Raw genomic sequence first — 19627 nt, 5'->3', positions numbered from 1 at the left:
ACACAATGATGGAACAACAATCTCTTGATTGATATTCTTGTTAGAAACCACCTTAGGTAAAAACCCAGGTTTGGTACGCAGAACTACCTTATCTGCATGAAAAATCAGATAAGGAGAATCACATTGTAAGGCAGATAGCTCAGAGACTCTCCGAGCCGAGGAAATAGCCATCAAAAACAGAACTTTCCAAGATAAAAGTTTAATATCAATGGAATGAAGGGGTTCAAACGGAACTCCTTGAAGAACCTTAAGAACCAAGTTTAAGCTCCACGGGGGAGCAACAGGTTTAAACACAGGCTTAATTCTAACCAAAGCCTGGCAAAATGCCTGGACGTCTGGAACCTCTGCCAGACGCTTGTGCAAAGGAATAGACAGAGCAGAAATCTGTCCCTTTAAGGAACTAGCTGATAATCCTTTGTCCAAGCCCTCTTGGAGAAAGGACAATATTCTAGGAATCCTAACCGTACTCCATGAGTAATTCTTGGATTCACACCAATAAAGATATTTACTCCATATCTTGTGGTAGATTTTCCTGGTAACAGGCTTTCGTGCCTGTATTAAAGTATCAATGACTGACTCGGAGAAGCCACGCTTTTATAGAATCAAGCATTCAATCTCCATGCAGTCAGTCTCAGAGAAATTAGATTTGGATGATTGAAAAAACCTTGTATCAGAAGGTCCTGTCTTAGAGGCAGAGTCCATGGTGGAAAGGATGACATGTCCACTAGGTCTGCATACCAAGTCCTGCATGGCCACGCAGGCGCTATCAGAATCACTGATGCTCTCTCCTGTTTGATTTTGGCAATCAGTCGAGGGAGCAGAGGAAACGGTGGAAACACATAAGCCAGGTTGAAGAACCAAGTCGCTGCTAGAGCATCTATGAGCGTCGCTTCTGGGTCCCTGGACCTGGATCCGTAACAAGGAAGCTTGGCGTTCTGGCGAGACGCCATGAGATCCAACTCTGGTTTGCCCCAACGATGAATCAATTGAGGAAACACCTCCGGATGGAGTTCCCACTCCCCCGGATGGAAAGTCTGACGACTTAGAAAATCCGCCTCCCAGTTCTCCACGCCTGGGATATGGATTGCTGACAGGTGGCAAGAGTGGTACTCTGCCCAGCGAATTATTTTTGAGACTTCAAACATCGCTAGGGAACTCCTGGTTCCCCCTCCTATGGGGCGCCACCATGGCTTTCAAACATAATGAAAAAGTAGTTTCCTCTGTGTCAGACATGTTTAAACAGACTAGCAATGAGACTAGCAAGCTTGGAAAACACTTTAAACAAGCTTACAAGCAATATAAAAAACGTTATTGCACCTTTAAGAAACACAAATATTGTCAAAATTTGAATAACAGTGAAAAAAGGCAGTTACACTAACAACATTTTTACAGTGTATGTAACAAGTTAGCAGAGCATTGCACCCACTTGCAAATGGATGATTAACCCCTTAATACCCAAAACGGAATAATAAATGACAAAAACGTTTTTTCAAACAGTCACAACAACTGCCACAGCCCTATTGTGGCTTTTTACCTCCCTCAAAAACGACTTTGAAGCCTTTTGAGCCCTCCAGAGATGTCCTGGATCATGCAGGAAGAAGCTGGATGTCTGTGTCTGTAATTTTTGCTGTGCAAAAAAACGGCAAAATAGGCCCCTCCCACTCATATTACAACAGTGGAAAGCCTAAGGAAACTGTTACTAGGCAAAATTCAAGCCAGCCATGTGGAAAAAAACTAAGCCCCAATAAGTTTTATCACCAAATACATATAAAAACGATTAAACATGCCAGCAAACGTTTTATATTACATTTTTATAAGAGTATGTATCTCTATTAATAAGCCTGATACCAGTCGCTCTCACTGCATTTAAGGCTTTACTTACTGACAGCTGGGGGAGGAGCTATATAGCAGCTCTGCTGTGGGTGATCCTCTTGCAACTTCCTGTTGGGAAGGAGAATATCCCACAAGTAATGGATGATCCGTGGACTGGATACACTTAACAAGAGAAAGGAAATATACTGATAAACCTGAATCATGGCAAATATAAGTACAAACATTATATTTAGAAGTTTACATTTAAAGTGCAAAACCATAGATAAGAGTGTCTTAAATAAAGAAAAACATACTTACCAAAAGTCACTCATCTACATAAAGTAGATAGCCAAACCAGTACTGAAACGAGAATAAGCAGAGGTAATGGTATATAAGAGTATATCGTCGATCTCAAAAGGGAGGTAGGAGATGAATCTCTACGACCGATAACAGAGAACCTATGAAATAGATCCCCGTTAGGATTACCATTGCATTCAATAGGTAAAACTCCCTTCACATCTCTCTGTCATTCACTGCACTCTGAGAGGAACCGGGCTTCAGTATGCAGAGAAGCGCATATCAACATAGAAATCTAGCACAAACTTACTTCACCACCTCCATAGGAGGCAAAGTTTGTAAAACTGAATTGTGGGTGTGGTGGGGGGTGTATTTATAGGCATTTTGAGGTTTGGGAAACTTTGCCCCTCCTGGTAGGAATGTATATCCCATATGTCACTAGCTCATGGACTCTTGTTAATTACATGAAAGAAAGGATAACAAGAGAATGAAGCATAGTTGATAAAAGTAAATTCCAAAGTTGTTTAAAATTGTATGTTCTATTCCTGCAACTTTAAAAGCTCTTTGCTGCTATTTACATGGATAGTTTTTATTTTGAATGATTTTGAATTTCTTTCACAATATGTTATATGAAAGTTATCATTTAATGCTATGTTCTGAATCTGTAAATGGATAAACCAAAGAGGAAAAATAAAAAAACAAAAGATTAAGACTTTAAACTTACCTCTAGCATTTCACTTAGGCGAACATCGGTTCTTTGCTAATAAAAGAAAAACAATGCAAAATTACAAAACTTTAATATATAATGTTGATGACAAGTTTAAAACATAACTTTTATAGTTACCAGTGTTTTAATTGTCCTCAAGGATTTAAGCAGTCCAATCAGCAACTGCCTTTTTCTCTGGTTTGCCAGAAGTCCTAGGCTCGCTTGAGTAAAACCTTCCTTTGCGGCATTTAAATGTCTAAGAAAATGTATTAAAAAAAAAAAATCAATGAAAAGCATTATCTATTATATAAATAGTATCTGCTGCTCCCAGCTACTCAGCTTGGAGTCCGGCTTGTATGCCGTTGCAAGTAATGCATGCTGCATTACAATAATCATAAATGTCTTGAAGAAGGCTCACAAATGGGCCGAAACGTCAACATTTAAAATTAATGTGAAACAAATTTGGAAATAAAATTGCACTGTTCTTTACTTAAATACAAGTCCTGTGAGTGCCCTCCTACATCAAAGCCATTTTTTAACAATTTATAATATAATGCATAAAATTAGCTGCATACAAAAAAAGAAATTGTAAAATGTCTCTTGAATAATTTCCTTTTCTCTTGGTCTAACATAGAAATGTAGTAATAAAAAAGATTCAATGCTCATAGGAACTTCTTACATTCAGAAGAAACAGCTTTGCAGACTGAGAAAGGCAAGGGGGTGGTTTGGATAAATCTCTTAGAGCAAGTCAACAATAAATGCACTGCTTCTTTGCAGTGCTACTGCATATTAGACTGTTCACTTGAAACAGCAGTTTGCTCTGGATGCACTGTGATAAGGAAAACTTGCACAGTGCAACCAGAGCACAGCTCTGTTTAAAGAGAACTGTCTAATGTGGAGCAGCACTAAAAAGTTTAAGTGCTAAAAATGCCTGCATGTGTCCTGTTATTTCTGCAGACATGCTGCATTTTCTGCAATGACATCTCAGATCACAGTATGTTCTGCCTTGGGGGTAAGGACTTTAAGAAATTGTTCTGATAAAGCTGTCTTTGAAAGGCAAGCAAACAAGCTAACAGAGAGATTAGTGTCAAGAAATCATCCTAGAAAAATAGTTAAAGGCATTAGAGAAAAAGAGACTCGAGAGAGAAACAAATGGTTAATGAATAAAAGTAAGAACCAACAGATAGAGAGCAGAGAACAAAAATTATTTTTTTTAATAACATATAGTGAGCAGTATGGACAGATCTGTGAGATCATATTGAAACATTTCTCACTATTGACAGCAGAGGATGACTTAGCTGAGACAGTGGTAAAGGCTGTAGGTTTGCCTTTAAAAGAGGCTTGACTATAGGGAATAGAGTGGCACCTACTAACCTAAAAAACAAGCATAAAGATATTCAAATTTCTTAGTTTACTGTTAAAAGGGGTTTACAAATGTCATAATGTTAACTGCATAGCTTGTGACCATGTACAACTGGGAAAGGGTTTCACGAATACGGTAACAAAAGAAACTTTTCAACACAAAAAATTTTACAATTACAGAGTAACTTATGTGGTATATTTGTTAACATGTTCCTTGTTTAACCTTCAATATGTAGGCATGACCTCAAGAGTGGTCAGATCTCGCATTCGCGAACATGTCTGTAACACAAAAGCAGGTACACTAACTACACCCCTAATTATGCATTTTAACCAATTTCATAACAAAAATCCCATAGCCTAAAATGGACTATAGTTGAACATATTCTCCCTCCACAACAAGGAGGTAATATGGATCAGTTATTAGCTAGACAAGAAGTATATGGGATCCTTAGATTTAAAACACAAAAGCCACAGGGACTAAATAGTGAGCATAATCAGATAAATTATTGGAATTGAATTATATAGGATCTTCCACTTATATAATGAAAACTAGTTCCTTACATTTTTATCCCTAATCCAATATTTATTCTACACCATCATAAGATAATTCATATATGAGTACACATGATTAATATGTAGGATGCTGACATACCTCAGTGAAGTAACATTGGTGACACATATTGAATACAAACCTATTATTCAGCGGATAAGTTAGTCACTATCTTTAAAGATCCTACTCAGTTGAAGTTTGTGATCACATTGACCCCCACACAACGTTAGTATAACCAGATTTAATTTTGAAGGTGGACAGGGTGTACACTGAACTTGGAAGAAAAAATAGTACTAGCCTACTAACTGTTCGCACTTCTCACAAGTGCGGACTTAAAGTGAAAAACAGAATTTATGTTTACCTGATAAATTTCTTTCTCCAACGGTGTGTCCGGTCCACGGCGTCATCCTTACTTGTGGGATATTCTCTTCCCCAACAGGAAATGGCAAAGAGCCCAGCAAAGCTGGTCACATGATCCCTCCTAGGCTCCGCCTACCCCAGTCATTCGACCGACGTTAAGGAGGAATATTTGCATAGGAGAAACCATATGGTACCGTGGTGACTGTAGTTAAAGAAAATAAAATATCAGACCTGATTAAAAAAACCCGGGCGGGCCGTGGACCGGACACACCGTTGTATAAAGAAATTTATCAGGTAAACATAAATTCTGTTTTCTCCAACATTGGTGTGTCCGGTCCACGGCGTCATCCTTACTTGTGGGAACCAATACCAAAGCTTTAGGACACGGATGAAGGGAGGGAGCAAATCAGGTCACCTAAATGGAAGGCACCACGGCTTGCAAAACCTTTCTCCCAAAAATAGCCTCAGAAGAAGCAAAAGTATCAAACTTGTAAAATTTGGTAAAAGTGTGCAGTGAAGACCAAGTCGCTGCCCTACATATCTGATCAACAGAAGCCTCGTTCTTGAAGGCCCATGTGGAAGCCACAGCCCTAGTGGAATGAGCTGTGATTCTTTCGGGAGGCTGCCGTCCGGCAGTCTCGTAAGCCAATCTGATGATGCTTTTAATCCAAAAAGAGAGAGAGGTAGAAGTTGCTTTTTGACCTCTCCTTTTACCTGAATAAACAACAAACAAGGAAGATGTTTGTCTAAAATCCTTTGTAGCATCTAAATAGAATTTTAGAGCGCGAACAACATCCAAATTGTGCAACAAACGTTCCTTCTTTGAAACTGGTTTTGGACACAGAGAAGGTACGATAATCTCCTGGTTAATGTTTTTGTTAGAAACAACTTTTGGAAGAAAACCAGGTTTAGTACGTAAAACCACCTTATCTGCATGGAACACCAGATAAGGAGGAGAACACTGCAGAGCAGATAATTCTGAGACTCTTCTAGCAGAAGAAATCGCAACTAAAAACAAAACTTTCCAAGATAATAACTTAATATCAACGGAATGTAAGGGTTCAAACGGAACCCCCTGAAGAACTGAAAGAACTAAATTGAGACTCCAAGGAGGAGTCAAAGGTTTGTAAACAGGCTTGATTCTAACCAGAGCCTGAACAAAGGCTTGAACATCTGGCACAGCTGCCAGCTTTTTGTGAAGTAATACCGACAAGGCAGAAATCTGTCCCTTCAGGGAACTTGCAGATAATCCTTTTTCCAATCCTTCTTGAAGGAAGGATAGAATCCTAGGAATCTTAACCTTGTCCCAAGGGAATCCTTTAGATTCACACCAACAGATATATTTTTTCCAAATTTTGTGGTAAATCTTTCTAGTCACAGGCTTTCTGGCCTGAACAAGAGTATCGATCACAGAATCTGAGAATCCTCGCTTCGATAAAATCAAGCGTTCAATCTCCAAGCAGTCAGCTGGAGTGAAACCAGATTCGGATGTTCGAACGGACCCTGAACAAGAAGGTCTCGTCTCAAAGGTAGCTTCCAAGGTGGAGCCGATGACATATTCACCAGATCTGCATACCAAGTCCTGCGTGGCCACGCAGGAGCTATCAAGATCACCGACGCCCTCTCCTGCTTGATCCTGGCTATCAGCCTGGGAATGAGAGGAAATGGCGGGAACACATAAGCTAGATTGAAGGTCCAAGGTGCTACTAGTGCATCCACTAGAGCCGCCTTGGGATCCCTGGATCTGGCCCCGTAGCAAGGAACTTTGAAGTTCTGACGAGAGGCCATCAGATCCATGTCTGGAATGCCCCACAGGTGAGTGACTTGGGCAAAGATTTCCGGATGGAGTTCCCACTCCCCCGGATGCAATGTCTGACGACTCAGAAAATCCGCTTCCCAATTTTCCACTCCTGGGATGTGGATAGCAGACAGGTGGCAGGAGTGAGACTCCGCCCAAAGAATAATTTTGGTTACTTCTTCCATCGCTAGGGAACTCCTTGTTCCCCCCTGATGGTTGATGTACGCAACAGTCGTCATGTTGCCTGATTGAAACCGTATGAACCTGGTCCTCGCAAGCTGAGGCCAGGCCTGGAGAGCATTGAATATCGCTCTCAGTTCCAGAATATTTATCGGTAGAAGAGATTCTTCCCGAGACCAAAGACCCTGAGCTTTCAGGGATCCCCAGACCGCGCCCCAGCCTATCAGACTGGCGTCGGTCGTGACAATGACCCACTCTGGTCTGTGGAACATCATCCCTTGAGACAGATTGTCCAGGGACAGCCACCAACGGAGTGAGTCTCTGGTCCTCTGATTTACTTGTATCTTCGGAGACAAGTCTGTATAGTCCCCATTCCACTGACTGAGCATGCACAGTTGTAATGGTCTTAGATGAATGCGCGCAAAAGGAACTATGTCCATCGCCGCCACCATCAACCCGATCACTTCCATGCACTGAGCTATGGAAGGAAGAGGAACGGAATGAAGTATCCGACAAGAGTCCAGAAGCTTTGTTTTTCTGGCTTCTGTTAGAAAGATCCTCATTTGTAAGGAGTCTATAATTGTTCCCAAGAAGGGAACCCTTGTTGACGGGGATAGAGAACTCTTTTCCACGTTCACTTTCCAGCCGTGAGATCTGAGAAAGGCCAGGACAATGTCCGTGTGAGCCTTTGCTTGAGGAAGGGACGACGCTTGAATCAAAATGTCGTCCAGGTAAGGTACTACTGCAATGCCCCTTGGTCTTAGCACCGCTAGAAGGGACCCTAGTACCTTTGTGAAAATCCTTGGAGCAGTGGCTAATCCGAAAGGAAGCGCCACGAACTGGTAATGTTTGTCCAGAAATGCAAACCTTAGGAACCGATGATGTTCCTTGTGGATAGGAATATGTAGATACGCATCCTTTAAATCCACCGTGGTCATGAATTGACCTTCCTGGATGGAAGGAAGGATAGTTCGAATGGTTTCCATCTTGAACGATGGGACCTTGAGAAATTTGTTTAAGATCTTGAGATCTAGGATTGGTCTGAACGTTCCCTCTTTTTTGGGAACTATGAACAGATTGGAGTAGAACCCCATCCCTTGTTCTCTTAATGGAACAGGATGAATCACTCCCATTTTTAACAGGTCTTCTACACAATGTAAGAACGCCTGTCTTTTTATGTGGTCTGAAGACAACTGCGACCTGTGGAACCTCCCCCTTGGGGGAAGTCCCTTGAATTCCAGAAGATAACCCTGGGAGACTATTTCTAGCGCCCAAGGATCCAGAACATCTCTTGCCCAAGCCTGAGCGAAGAGAGAGAGTCTGCCCCCCACCAGATCCGGTCCCGGATCGGGGGCCAATATTTCATGCTGTCTTGGTAGCAGTGGCAGGTTTCTTGGCCTGCTTTCCCTTGTTCCAGCCTTGCATTGGTCTCCAAGCTGGCTTGGCCTGAGCAGTATTACCCTCTTGCTTAGAGGACGTAGCACCTTGGGCTGGTCCGTTTTTACGAAAGGGACGAAAATTAGGTCTATTTTTTGCCTTGAAAGGCCGATCCTGAGGAAGGGCGTGGCCCTTACCCCCAGTGATATCAGAGATAATCTCTTTCAAGTCAGGACCAAACAACGTTTTCCCCTTGAAAGGAATGTTTAGTAGCTTGTTCTTGGAAGACGCATCAGCCGACCAAGATTTCAACCAAAGCGCTCTGCGCGCCACAATAGCAAACCCAGAGTTCTTAGCCGCTAACTTAGCCAATTGCAAAGAGGCGTCTAGAGTGAAAGAATTAGCCAATTTGAGAGCATTGATTCTGTCCATAATCTCCTCATAAGGAGGAGAGTCACTATCGAGCACCTTAAGCAGTTCATCAAACCAGAAATATGCGGCAGTAGTGACAGGGACAATGCATGAAATGGGTTGTAGAAGGTAACCCTGCTGAACAAACATCTTTTTAAGCAAACCTTCTAATTTCTTATCCATAGGATCTTTGAAAGCACAACTATCCTCTATGGGAATAGTGGTGCGTTTGTTTAAAGTAGAAACCGCTCCCTCGACCTTGGGGACTGACTGCCATAAGTCCTTTCTGGGGTCGACCATAGGAAACAATTTTTTAAATATGGGGGGAGGGACGAAAGGAATACCGGGCCTTTCCCATTCTTTATTAACAATGTCCGCCACCCGCTTGGGTATAGGAAAAGCTTCTGGGAGCCCCGGCACCTCTAGGAACTTGTCCATTTTACATAGTTTCTCTGGGATGACTAAATTTTCACAATCATCCAGAGTGGATAATACCTCCTTAAGCAAAATGCGGAGATGTTCCAATTTAAATTTAAATGTAATCACATCAGATTCAGCCTGCTGAGAAATGTTCCCTAAATCAGTAATTTCTCCCTCAGACAAAACCTCCCTGGCCCCCTCAGATTGGGTTAGGGGCCCTTCAGAGATATTAATATCAGCGTCGTCATGCTCTTCAGTAACTAAAACAGAGCAGCCACGCTTACGCTGACAAGGGTTCATTTTGGCTAAAATGTTTTTGACAGAATTATCCATTACAGCCGTTAATTGTTGCATAGTAAGGAGTATTGGCGCGCTAGATGTACTAGGGGCCTCCTGAGTGGGCAAGACTCGTGTAGACGAAGGAGGGAATGATGCAGTACCATGCTTACTCCCCTCACTTGAGGAATCATCTTGGGCATCATTGTCATTATCACATAAATCACATTTATTTAAATGAATAGGAATTCTGGCTTCCCCACATTCAGAACACAGTCTATCTGGTAGTTCAGACATGTTAAACAGGCATAAACTTGATCAGAAAGTACAAAAAACGTTTTAAAATAAAACCGTTACTGTCACTTTAAATTTTAAACTGAACACACTTTATTACTGCAATTGCGAAAAAACATGAAGGAATTGTTCAAAATTCACCAAATTTTCACCACAGCGTCTTAAAGCCTTGAAAATATTGCACACCAATTTTGGAAGCTTTAACCCTTAAAATAACGGAACCGTAGCCGTTTTAAGCTTTAAACCCCTTTACAGTCCCTGGTATCTGCTTTGCTGAGACCCAACCAAACCCAAAGGGGAATACGATACCAAATGACGCCTTCAGAAGTCTTTTATAAGTATCAGAGCTCCTCTCACATGCGACTGCATGCCATGCCTCTCAAAAACAAGTGCGCAACACCGGCGCGAAAATGAGACTCTGCCTATGCTTTGGGAAAGCCCCTAAAGAATAAGGTGTCTAAAACAGTGCCTGCCGATATTATTATATCAAAATACCCAGATAAAATGATTCCTCAAGGCTAAATATGTGTTAATAATCAATCGATTTAGCCCAGAAAAAGTCTACAGTTTAAATAAGCCCTTATGAAGCCCTTATTTACAATCGTAATAAACATGGCTTACCGGATCCCATAGGGAAAATGACAGCTTCCAGCATTACATCGTCTTGTTAGAATGTGTCATACCTCAAGCAGCAAGGGACTGCAAACTGTTCCCCCAACTGAAGTTAATTGCTCTCAACAGTCCTGTGTGGAACAGCCATGGATTTTAGTTACGGTTGCTAAAATCATTTTCCTCATACAAACAGAATTCTTCATCTCTTTTCTGTTTCTGAGTAAATAGTACGTACCAGCACTATTTGAAAATAACAAACTCTTGATTGAATAATGAAAAACTACAGTTAAACACTAAAAAACTCTAAGCCATCTCCGTGGAGATGTTGCCTGTACAACGGCAAAGAGAATGACTGGGGTAGGCGGAGCCTAGGAGGGATCATGTGACCAGCTTTGCTGGGCTCTTTGCCATTTCCTGTTGGGGAAGAGAATATCCCACAAGTAAGGATGACGCCGTGGACCGGACACACCTATGTTGGAGAAATGAGGGCTATTGGTTTGTTAGTGGCGCCTTGGGCTGACTGCCGTAGGAACAAGTGTTTGTGTCTTTAATATATAGAACTGTGTATTTATATGCTGATTAGCACTTAGTGGTAACCGTTGCTGGTTCTATAGAGGTGTGCTCTAATAGCGCAAACAGGAAAGGTAGAGGATATCTTTAACTCTCTATAGGGGAGTATACAAAATTTGCCAAAATAAATGCAAATACTATGAAAGTAAAAACAATTTAATAAAATATATATACACAACACAATATTGAAATTACGTTGACACCGGTGTCTCAATTTTTTAAATGTAAAAAACATACATAAATCAGACTGAATGGATTTTAAAAACAGTATTTACTGTCTATCACTTTTTGCTTGGCAGACAGTCATGTGAAGTAAAATAAATAAAACCAATAATAAGCGGCTTATTGTAGCTAACGTGAACAGAATGTAGCCAGATGGAAAAATATATATATACTATTGTATCAGACTGTCTTAATGCGATTCAATGCGGCTACAGGTTTTTTAATATATGATATGATACAGTTATTGGATGAACATTTGCATTTAGAAGTTCATACAAGGTTCCTTAGTGTTATCCTGAGGTAAATGAATTAGTTACCATATCAAATATAGTTGGCCGATTGAAATTTGATGACCAAATTTACAACAGCGATTCATAAATGTGGGTTAATACGTGTGTTCCAAAATGTAATCGAACATTCAAGTATTAGTGTAACGTGAATACAAGGGTACTCCTTAGCCAGATATATTATAAAGTTCTTCGGTTTCCAAAGTTGATACTGTTGTTAAAATAACATTGTATGAAAATTTCAGAAAAGAGCTTGTGAATTTACTCACTCTTTCTTCTGCGTCCTTGCCTAAATGACTTACTGGCCCTTTAATAGTATATGTATTAGGATAGGTGAATTGTCAATTTATTTTAACCAATTATGTGAAGTCATCGCATTTTTAAATACCAGGTTTGGTGGTTAACAATTAAGCTATGACTATGGCTTGTTTAGTCGAAATGCATCGGCCTTTGCGACTACCAACTCAGGGATGATGTTGTTCTGTATGGTCTTTGGATACCAAAGATGTTTAAATATGTTTTGAATTCAATAAAATGGATTTTTATAATAAAGCAAGGTTCTGTGGATTCTCTATACAAACTCTCTATCTACCCTGCTTTCAAAGCCAGTATGGGAGATCCGGAATGACGTATACGGAGCCAGGTTCTCAACTTGACCAATGAGAAAGGAGGTGTATTTGCAGACACTAACAGCAAACTCTCACACGGAGCTCGAGGAAGTTTGGTGACTTGAAGAAGGGATCAACGTGAGGATGTCTTACACGGTGATATACGGATGAAAGAGCACTCCCCCAGGACCGAGCACCAACTAAACTATGAACTGTGAGTGATATCCAGCGCATAGCGGTAACCCTTGTAAGAGACTATGAGCGTATTTCAAAACATTGTACAACACAAGACCCGGGAGGGATCTGTGGTCTGAATGAATGAATGTATAAACTGCACAGGGACAAAAAACTTTATATGTATTTACATACACACACACACACACACACAAAGACATAATACATAGTATATGTATATATATATATATATATATATATATATATATATATATATATATATATATATATATATATATATATATACACACACAATATAGATATATATTTTTTTTTGAGCTATTGAATTTCTACCATTCAAGATTATTACCAACAAAAGGGGACGTTTTAGATACTCCTCATTTTTGTATCAGTGTACCTCAAGGTTTAACAACCTTATTATATTGCACTTATTCTCTATTTCAATAGCGCTCACTCTAAACCTTTCAATCACACCCATTTTTTCTTTCACTTGTTTGTATCAAGTATACTTTTCAGAGGACAGCAGCTGAGAGGAATTGACAAATTAACGCACATACAGCTATAAGACACATTGTTTTAAGCTTCAAGGAATTAATTTTAGTTGACAGAGCTTGACACACACACACCCTTCCTCTTTTTTTTTATTTCTTTACACCACTACGTATCAAGCAGCAGCCTCTATAGTAACCCCTAAAAATTAATAAATAAAAATATAAATAATAATAATCAATAGTTCATTATACTGTTTTTGTACATACACAACAAAAAGATAACCCACTAATAAAAATTTAATCTCTTTTAGATGAATATTCTTTTGGTAATTATATGGACACCACAAACAAAGAACATGGTCTGAAACAGACAGTATGACACAAGATTCAAATAACATTACACCAGAAATTAATCCCAGAAATCTTTTTAGGAGACTGGAGAAATTAAAAAAGACTAGAATTAAGCAAATTAAATGACATCATAGGCTTAGAAAATTAAAGGAGGATATTATCCATAAGGGCCTATGACTAACCAAAACGCCAATCTTTAATGCAGCAGATATTAAGCTCATTACAGATTGGGAAAGTGCAAAGAAATGCATGAGCATCCTAATAAGATTTAGTGAAGAAAATCTAACATAAAATAGAGGAGACATCTTAGAAATAAGGCAACAGCTTGAACCTTTTACAGATGATGTTTACTATAAACAGCTAGATAAGGAAATAGAAATTAGAACAAAAAATTTGATAAAGAAAAATAACAAGCTGCATAGGGATCAAAATAATGATTCCAACAAAACTAAAGATACAAATCCTGAAAATGAATTCATAGACATGACAGAAACTCCAGATCCAGACATTACTCACACTGCTACCACTATGAAATTCCCCCCAATAAACCAACTAATACCGAAAATCAAGTAGGAAACCCTGGGGGACATCAACATTTGTTTAACAAAAACAACAAAAAACGGAGTAACAATACAAACAAACGATCACACTCCTAACATTGAACAGCAAACTGGCAGGGAAAAGTATAGGCATAGAGGAAATACTTACTCGAATCATAGATCTCCTCAATATAACCACCCAAGAATTAACAGAATAAAACAAGATTACCAGTTTCAAATGAACACCCCTAACTGGAGGAAGAAGGCGCCCAAACGCTACCAAATGGAAGAATCCCTAACACACAATAATAAAAATCAACACAAACATTTTTTAGAAATTCGAGAAAGAAACGAAAATAAGGTTCAATTAAACAGAAGAGGGTGCAGAGGAGGACTACGACAAAAGAAGAAAAAGGCCAAATTGGCATTAAAAGACTTAGCACAGAATGAAAAAGGGAATAGCCGAACAGAAAACTGTACTCTTTAATCTTTCCAAAAGGACTCTAACTTAAACGGAAGAATCAGTCTTAAAAAAAATAAATTTATTTTTATTACTTACCTGATAAATGTCTTTCTTTCCGGATATGGAGAGTCCACGACGTCATTCCAATTACTAGTGGGAATATCACTCCTGGCCAGCAGGAGGAGGCAAAGAGCACCACAGCAAAGCTGTTAAGTGTCACTCCCCTACCCCTAATCGCCAGTCATTCGACCAAAGGGAAATGGAAAAAGGAATAACACAAAGGTGTAGAGGTGCCTGAGGTTTAGTCTAAAATAACTGTGTTAATTAAGGATAGGGTCGTGGACTCTCCATATCCAGAAAGAAAGAAATGTATTAGGTAAGCATAAATATTGTTTTCTTTCCTAAGATATGGAGAGTCCACAACGTCATTCCAATTACTAGTGGGAACCAATACCCAAGCTAGAGAACACAGAATGAATAGGGAGGGAAAACCAGACAGGCAGACCTAAACAGAAGGCACCGCCACCTGAAGAACCTTTTCCCAAAAGAGGCCTTAGCCGAGGAAAAAGTATAAAATTTGGAAAATTTGGAAAAAGTATGGACCAAGTTGCAGCCTTGCAAATCTGTTCCACAGAAGCGTCATTTTTGAAAGCCCAAGAAGAGGAGACAGCCCAAGTGGAATGATCTGTAATTCTCCCAGGAGGCTGCTGACCAGCAGTCTCATAAGCAAAACAAATTATACTTTTCAACCAGAAGGAAAGAGAAGTAGCAGTAGCCTTCTGACCTTTACGCTTTCCTGAGAAAGAAAAAAACAGGGCAGAAGACTGGCAAAAATCCCTAGTCGCCTGAATTTTAGAGCATGCACAACATCCAAGTTATGCAACAGACGTTCCTTATGAGAAGAAAGATTAGGACAGAGAGAAGAAACAACAATTTCCTGATAAATATTTCTATCCGAAAACACTTTAGGGAGAAACCCCAATTTAGTTGGAAGAACCGCCTTATCCGCATGAAAGAAAAGGTAGGGGAAACAAAACCTTCCACGATAACAACTTAATATCTATGGAATGCATAGGCTCAAATGGAGCCTGCCGCAAAACCTTAACAAGGTTAAGGCTCCCTCAGAAAATCCAAGCTTAGTCAGAACTAAGCATTCAATCTCCTCAGAGAAATGAGAATTTGATGGGGGAATGGACCCTGAATCATAAGATCCTTCCTCAGAGGAAACTTCCAAGGTGGCCGAAATGAAATTTTCACTAGGTCTGCATACCAGATCCTGCGAGGCCATGCAGGAGCTATTATAATTACTGATGTTCTCTTCTGTTTGATATGAGCAATAACTTGTGGAAGGAGCGCAAACGGAAGAAACCGGTACGCTAGACCAAAAACCCAAGGAACCGACAGAGCATCTATCAGAGCAGCCTGAGGATCTCTTGACCTTGAACTGTACTTTGCAAGCTTGACCTTCTGCCGAGACGCCATCAGATCCAACTCCGGTACCCCCCATTTGAGGGTTAACCTGGAGAACACCTCCGGATGGAGCGACCACTCCCCAGGATGAAAAGTCTGTCTGCTCAGAAAATCCGCTTCCCAGTTGTCCACTCCTGGAATGAGGATGGCAGATACACAACAATTGTGAGTTTCCGCCCACTGAATAAACCGTGCCACCTCCTTCATGGCTAAGGAACGCCGAGTTCCTCCCTGGTGGTTGATGTAAGCCACTGAGATGAGGTTGTACGACTGTAACCTGATAAACCGGGCTAAGGATAATTGAGGCCAAGCTATCAGAGCATTGTAAATCGCTCTCAACTCCAAGATGTTTATGGGGAGAGCAGACTCCTCCCGAGTCCATAGTCCCTGCGCCTTTAATGAGTCCCAGACAGCTCCCCAGCCTAGCAGGCTGGTGTCCGTGGTCACAATTACCCAGTAAGGTTTCCGGAAGCATGTGCCCTGAGACAGATGGTCCTGAGAAAGCCACCAGACAAGACAGTCTCTCGTCGACTGATCTAGATCTATCCTCTGAGACAGATCCGAATGGTCTCCGTTTTATTGTCTAAACATGCATAATTGCAGAGCTCTCAAATGGAATTGAGCAAAGGGAATTATGTCCATGGAATCGACATTTAGACCAATTACATCCATACATAGAGCGACTGATGGCTGAACAGTAGACTGTAGAGAGAGGCAAGAGGAGAGAATTTTGGATTTTCTGACCTCCATCAGAAAAATCTTCATAGATAGGGAATCTATTATGGTCCCTAGAAAACCACCCTTGTAGCTGGAACAAGGGAACTCTTTTTCCAGATTCACTTTCTATCCATGAGAACATAGAAAAGACAACAAGATCTCTGTATAAGAGTTTGCTTGTTGAAAAGATGGAGCCTGAACCAATATGTCATTCAGGTAGGGCGCCACTGCAATTCCCCGAGACCCGATAACTGCCAAGAGAGCCCCCAGAACCTTTGAGAAAATTCTGGGAGCTGTGGCAAGGCCAAACGGAATATCCACAAACTGAAAGTGTTTGTCTAGAAAGGCGAATCTCAGGAACTTGTGATGATCCCTATGGATGGGAACATGAAGATATGTATCCTTCAGGTCTATGGTTGTCATGAACTGACCCTCTTCGACCAAAGAAAGAATGGAACGAATGATTCCAATTTTGAAGGACGGTACCCTGAGAAACTTGTTGAGGCACTTTAGGTCTAAAATGGTTTGAAAAGCTCCCTCTTTTTTTGGAAACCACAAACAGATTTGAATAGTATCCTAGACCCTGTTCACTTACTGGAACTGGAACAATCACTGCCTCTCTTGTTACCTGGTTTGCAGATAATCTTGAAAGGTGGAATCTGCCCCGGGAGGAAACGTTTTGAATTCTATTTTGTAACCCTGAGATGCTATGTCCACAGTCCAAGGATCTGGGACATCTCGTATCCATGCTTGACAACACAGGGAACATCTGCCCCCAACTTGATCCGATCCCGGAACGGGGGCCGACCCCTCATGCTGACTTAGACTCAGCTGCGGATTTCTTTGATTGTTTCCCCATATTCCAAGACTGATTGGGCTTCCAAGAAGACTTGGACTGCTCCTGCTCAGAAGAGGGAGAGGAAGACTTTTGACCATTGAAGTAACGAAAGGAACAAAAATTACTTTGGCGTTCTTTGAGTCTGTTCTTGTCTTGTGGTAGAAAAGACCCTTTTCCGCCAGTAATATCATAAATTATTTCTGCCGGACCAGGTCCAAAAAAAGTTTTACCCTTGTAAAGAAGCGCCAGCAGCTTGGACTTAGAGGTAACATCAGCTGATCAAGACTTTAGCCACAAAGACCTGCGGGCTAGGACAGTGAAGCCAGACATCTTGGTTCCCAGTCTAATTATTTGCATGTTAGCATCAGAAATACAGGAATTGGCTAGATTGAGAACCTTAATCCTATCTTGTATCTCCTCCAACGTAGTCTCTACTTAAATAGATTCAGACAAGGCATAACCCCAATAAGATGCAGCACTTGCTACTGTGGCAATGCAAACTGCAGGTTGCCATTGAAGACCCTGATGAACATACATCTTTTTCAAATAAGCCTCCAGCTTCTTGTTCATGGGATCCTTAAAAGAGCAGCTATCCTCTAAGGGATCATAGTTCTCTTAGCCAGAGTAAAAATAGCCCCTTCTACTTTAGGCACTGTGCACCATGAAACTTTAATGGAGTCAGCAACAGGAAACATCTTTTTAAAGATGAGAGACGAGGAGAAAGGTATCCCTTGCTTCTCCCATTCCTGTGAAATAATATCTGTCACACGGTCTGGAACATGAAACACTTCGACAGAAGAAGGAACATTATAGTATTTATTAAGCTTACTAAACTTCTTAGGGTTGACAGCGACAGAAGTATAGGAGTTGTCCAAAGTAGCCAATACCTCCTTTAACAGTACACAAAGGTGTTCAAGCTTAAATCTGAAGTTTACTTCTTCAGTATCAGATAAAGGAATTATACTGTCCGAATCTGAGATGTCACCCTCAGAGGCTGCTGACATATCCACCTCATCAGATTTATGAGGGAGGGCAACCTGCATAGCAGTAGGTGTAACAGAAACCTTACTATTTGAATGTCTAATTTTCCTCTTGCGTTTTCCCAGCATAGGAAAAACATAATTTATGCTTACCTGATAAATTTATTTCTCTTGTAGTGTAGTCAGTCCACGGGTCATCCATTACTTATGGAATATATCTCTTCCTAACAGGAAGCTGCAAGAGGATCACCCAAAGCAGAGCTGCTATATAGCTCCTCCCCTCACATGTCATATTCAGTCATTCGACCAAAGCAGACGAGAAAGGAGAAACCATAGGGTGCAGTGGTGACTGGAGTTTAATTAAAATTTAGATCTGCCTTAAAGACAGGGCGGGCCGTGGACTGACTACACTACAAGAGAAATAAATTTATCAGGTAAGCATAAATTATGTTTTCTCTTGTTAAGTGTAGTCAGTCCACGGGTCATCCATTACTTATGGAATACCAATACCAAAGCTAAAGTACACGGATGAAGGGAGGGACAAGGCAGGAACATTAAACAGAAGGAACCACTGCCTGAAGTACCTTTCTCCCAAAAATAGCCTCCGAAGAAGCAAAAGTGTCAAATTTGTAAAATTTTGAAAAAGTGTGAAGTGAAGACCAAGTTGCAGCCTTGCAAATCTGTTCAACAGAGGCCTCATTTTTAAAGGCCCAGGTGGAAGCCACAGCTCTAGTAGAATGAGCTGTAATCCTTTCAGGAGGCTGCTGTCCAGCAGTCTCATAGGCTAAACGTATTATGCTACGAAGCCAAAAAGAGAGAGAGGTAGCCGAAGCCTTTTGTCCTCTTCTCTGTCCAGAGTAAACGACAAACAGGGAAGAAGTTTGACGAAAATCTTTAGTTGCCTGCAAATAGAACTTCAGGGCACGGACTACGTCCAGATTATGCAAAATTTGTTCCTTCTTTGAAGAAGGGTTAGGACACAGTGATGGAACAACAATCTCTTGATTGATATTCCTGTTAGTAACTACCTTAGGTAAGAACCCAGGTTTAGTACGCAGAACTACCTTGTCTGAATGAAAAATCAGATAAGGAGAATCACAATGTAAGGCAGATAACTCAGAGACTCTTCGAGCCGAGGAAATAGCCATCAAAAACAGAACCTTCCAGGATAACAGCTTGATATCAATGGAATGAAGGGGTTCAAATGGAACGCCTTGAAGAACGTTAAGAACTAACTTTAAGCTCCACGGCGGAGCAACAGTCTTAATCTTAGCTAAAGCCTGACAAAAAGCCTGAAAATCTGGAACTTCAGCCAGACGTTTGTGTAGAAGAATAGACAGAGCAGAAATCTGTCCCTTTAACGAACTAGCAGATAAGCCCTTTTCTAAACCCTATTGTAGAAAGGACAATATCCTAGGAATCCTAACCTTACTCCATGAGT

The 19627-nt window shown here is 40.7% G+C and overlaps 1 protein-coding gene across 1 annotated transcript in view; it reads right to left on the bottom strand.

Moving 5' to 3' along the window:
• The window catches only part of VPS50 (VPS50 subunit of EARP/GARPII complex), a 994344-nt gene that overhangs the window by 754337 nt on the left and 220380 nt on the right, over positions 1 to 19627 (bottom strand). The window contains exons 7-8 of the mRNA XM_053714049.1: positions 2954 to 3071; positions 2834 to 2869 (exon numbers count right to left, since the gene is read on the bottom strand). Of these exons, the coding sequence (XP_053570024.1) occupies positions 2834 to 2869; positions 2954 to 3071 (154 nt within the window). The remainder of the gene's footprint in view (positions 1 to 2833; positions 2870 to 2953; positions 3072 to 19627) is intronic.

Source organism: Bombina bombina, chromosome 5 (genome assembly GCF_027579735.1).
Source record: "Bombina bombina isolate aBomBom1 chromosome 5, aBomBom1.pri, whole genome shotgun sequence".
NCBI lineage: Eukaryota > Metazoa > Chordata > Amphibia > Anura > Bombinatoridae > Bombina > Bombina bombina.
This window is presented reverse-complemented; position numbering and strand designations above follow the sequence as displayed.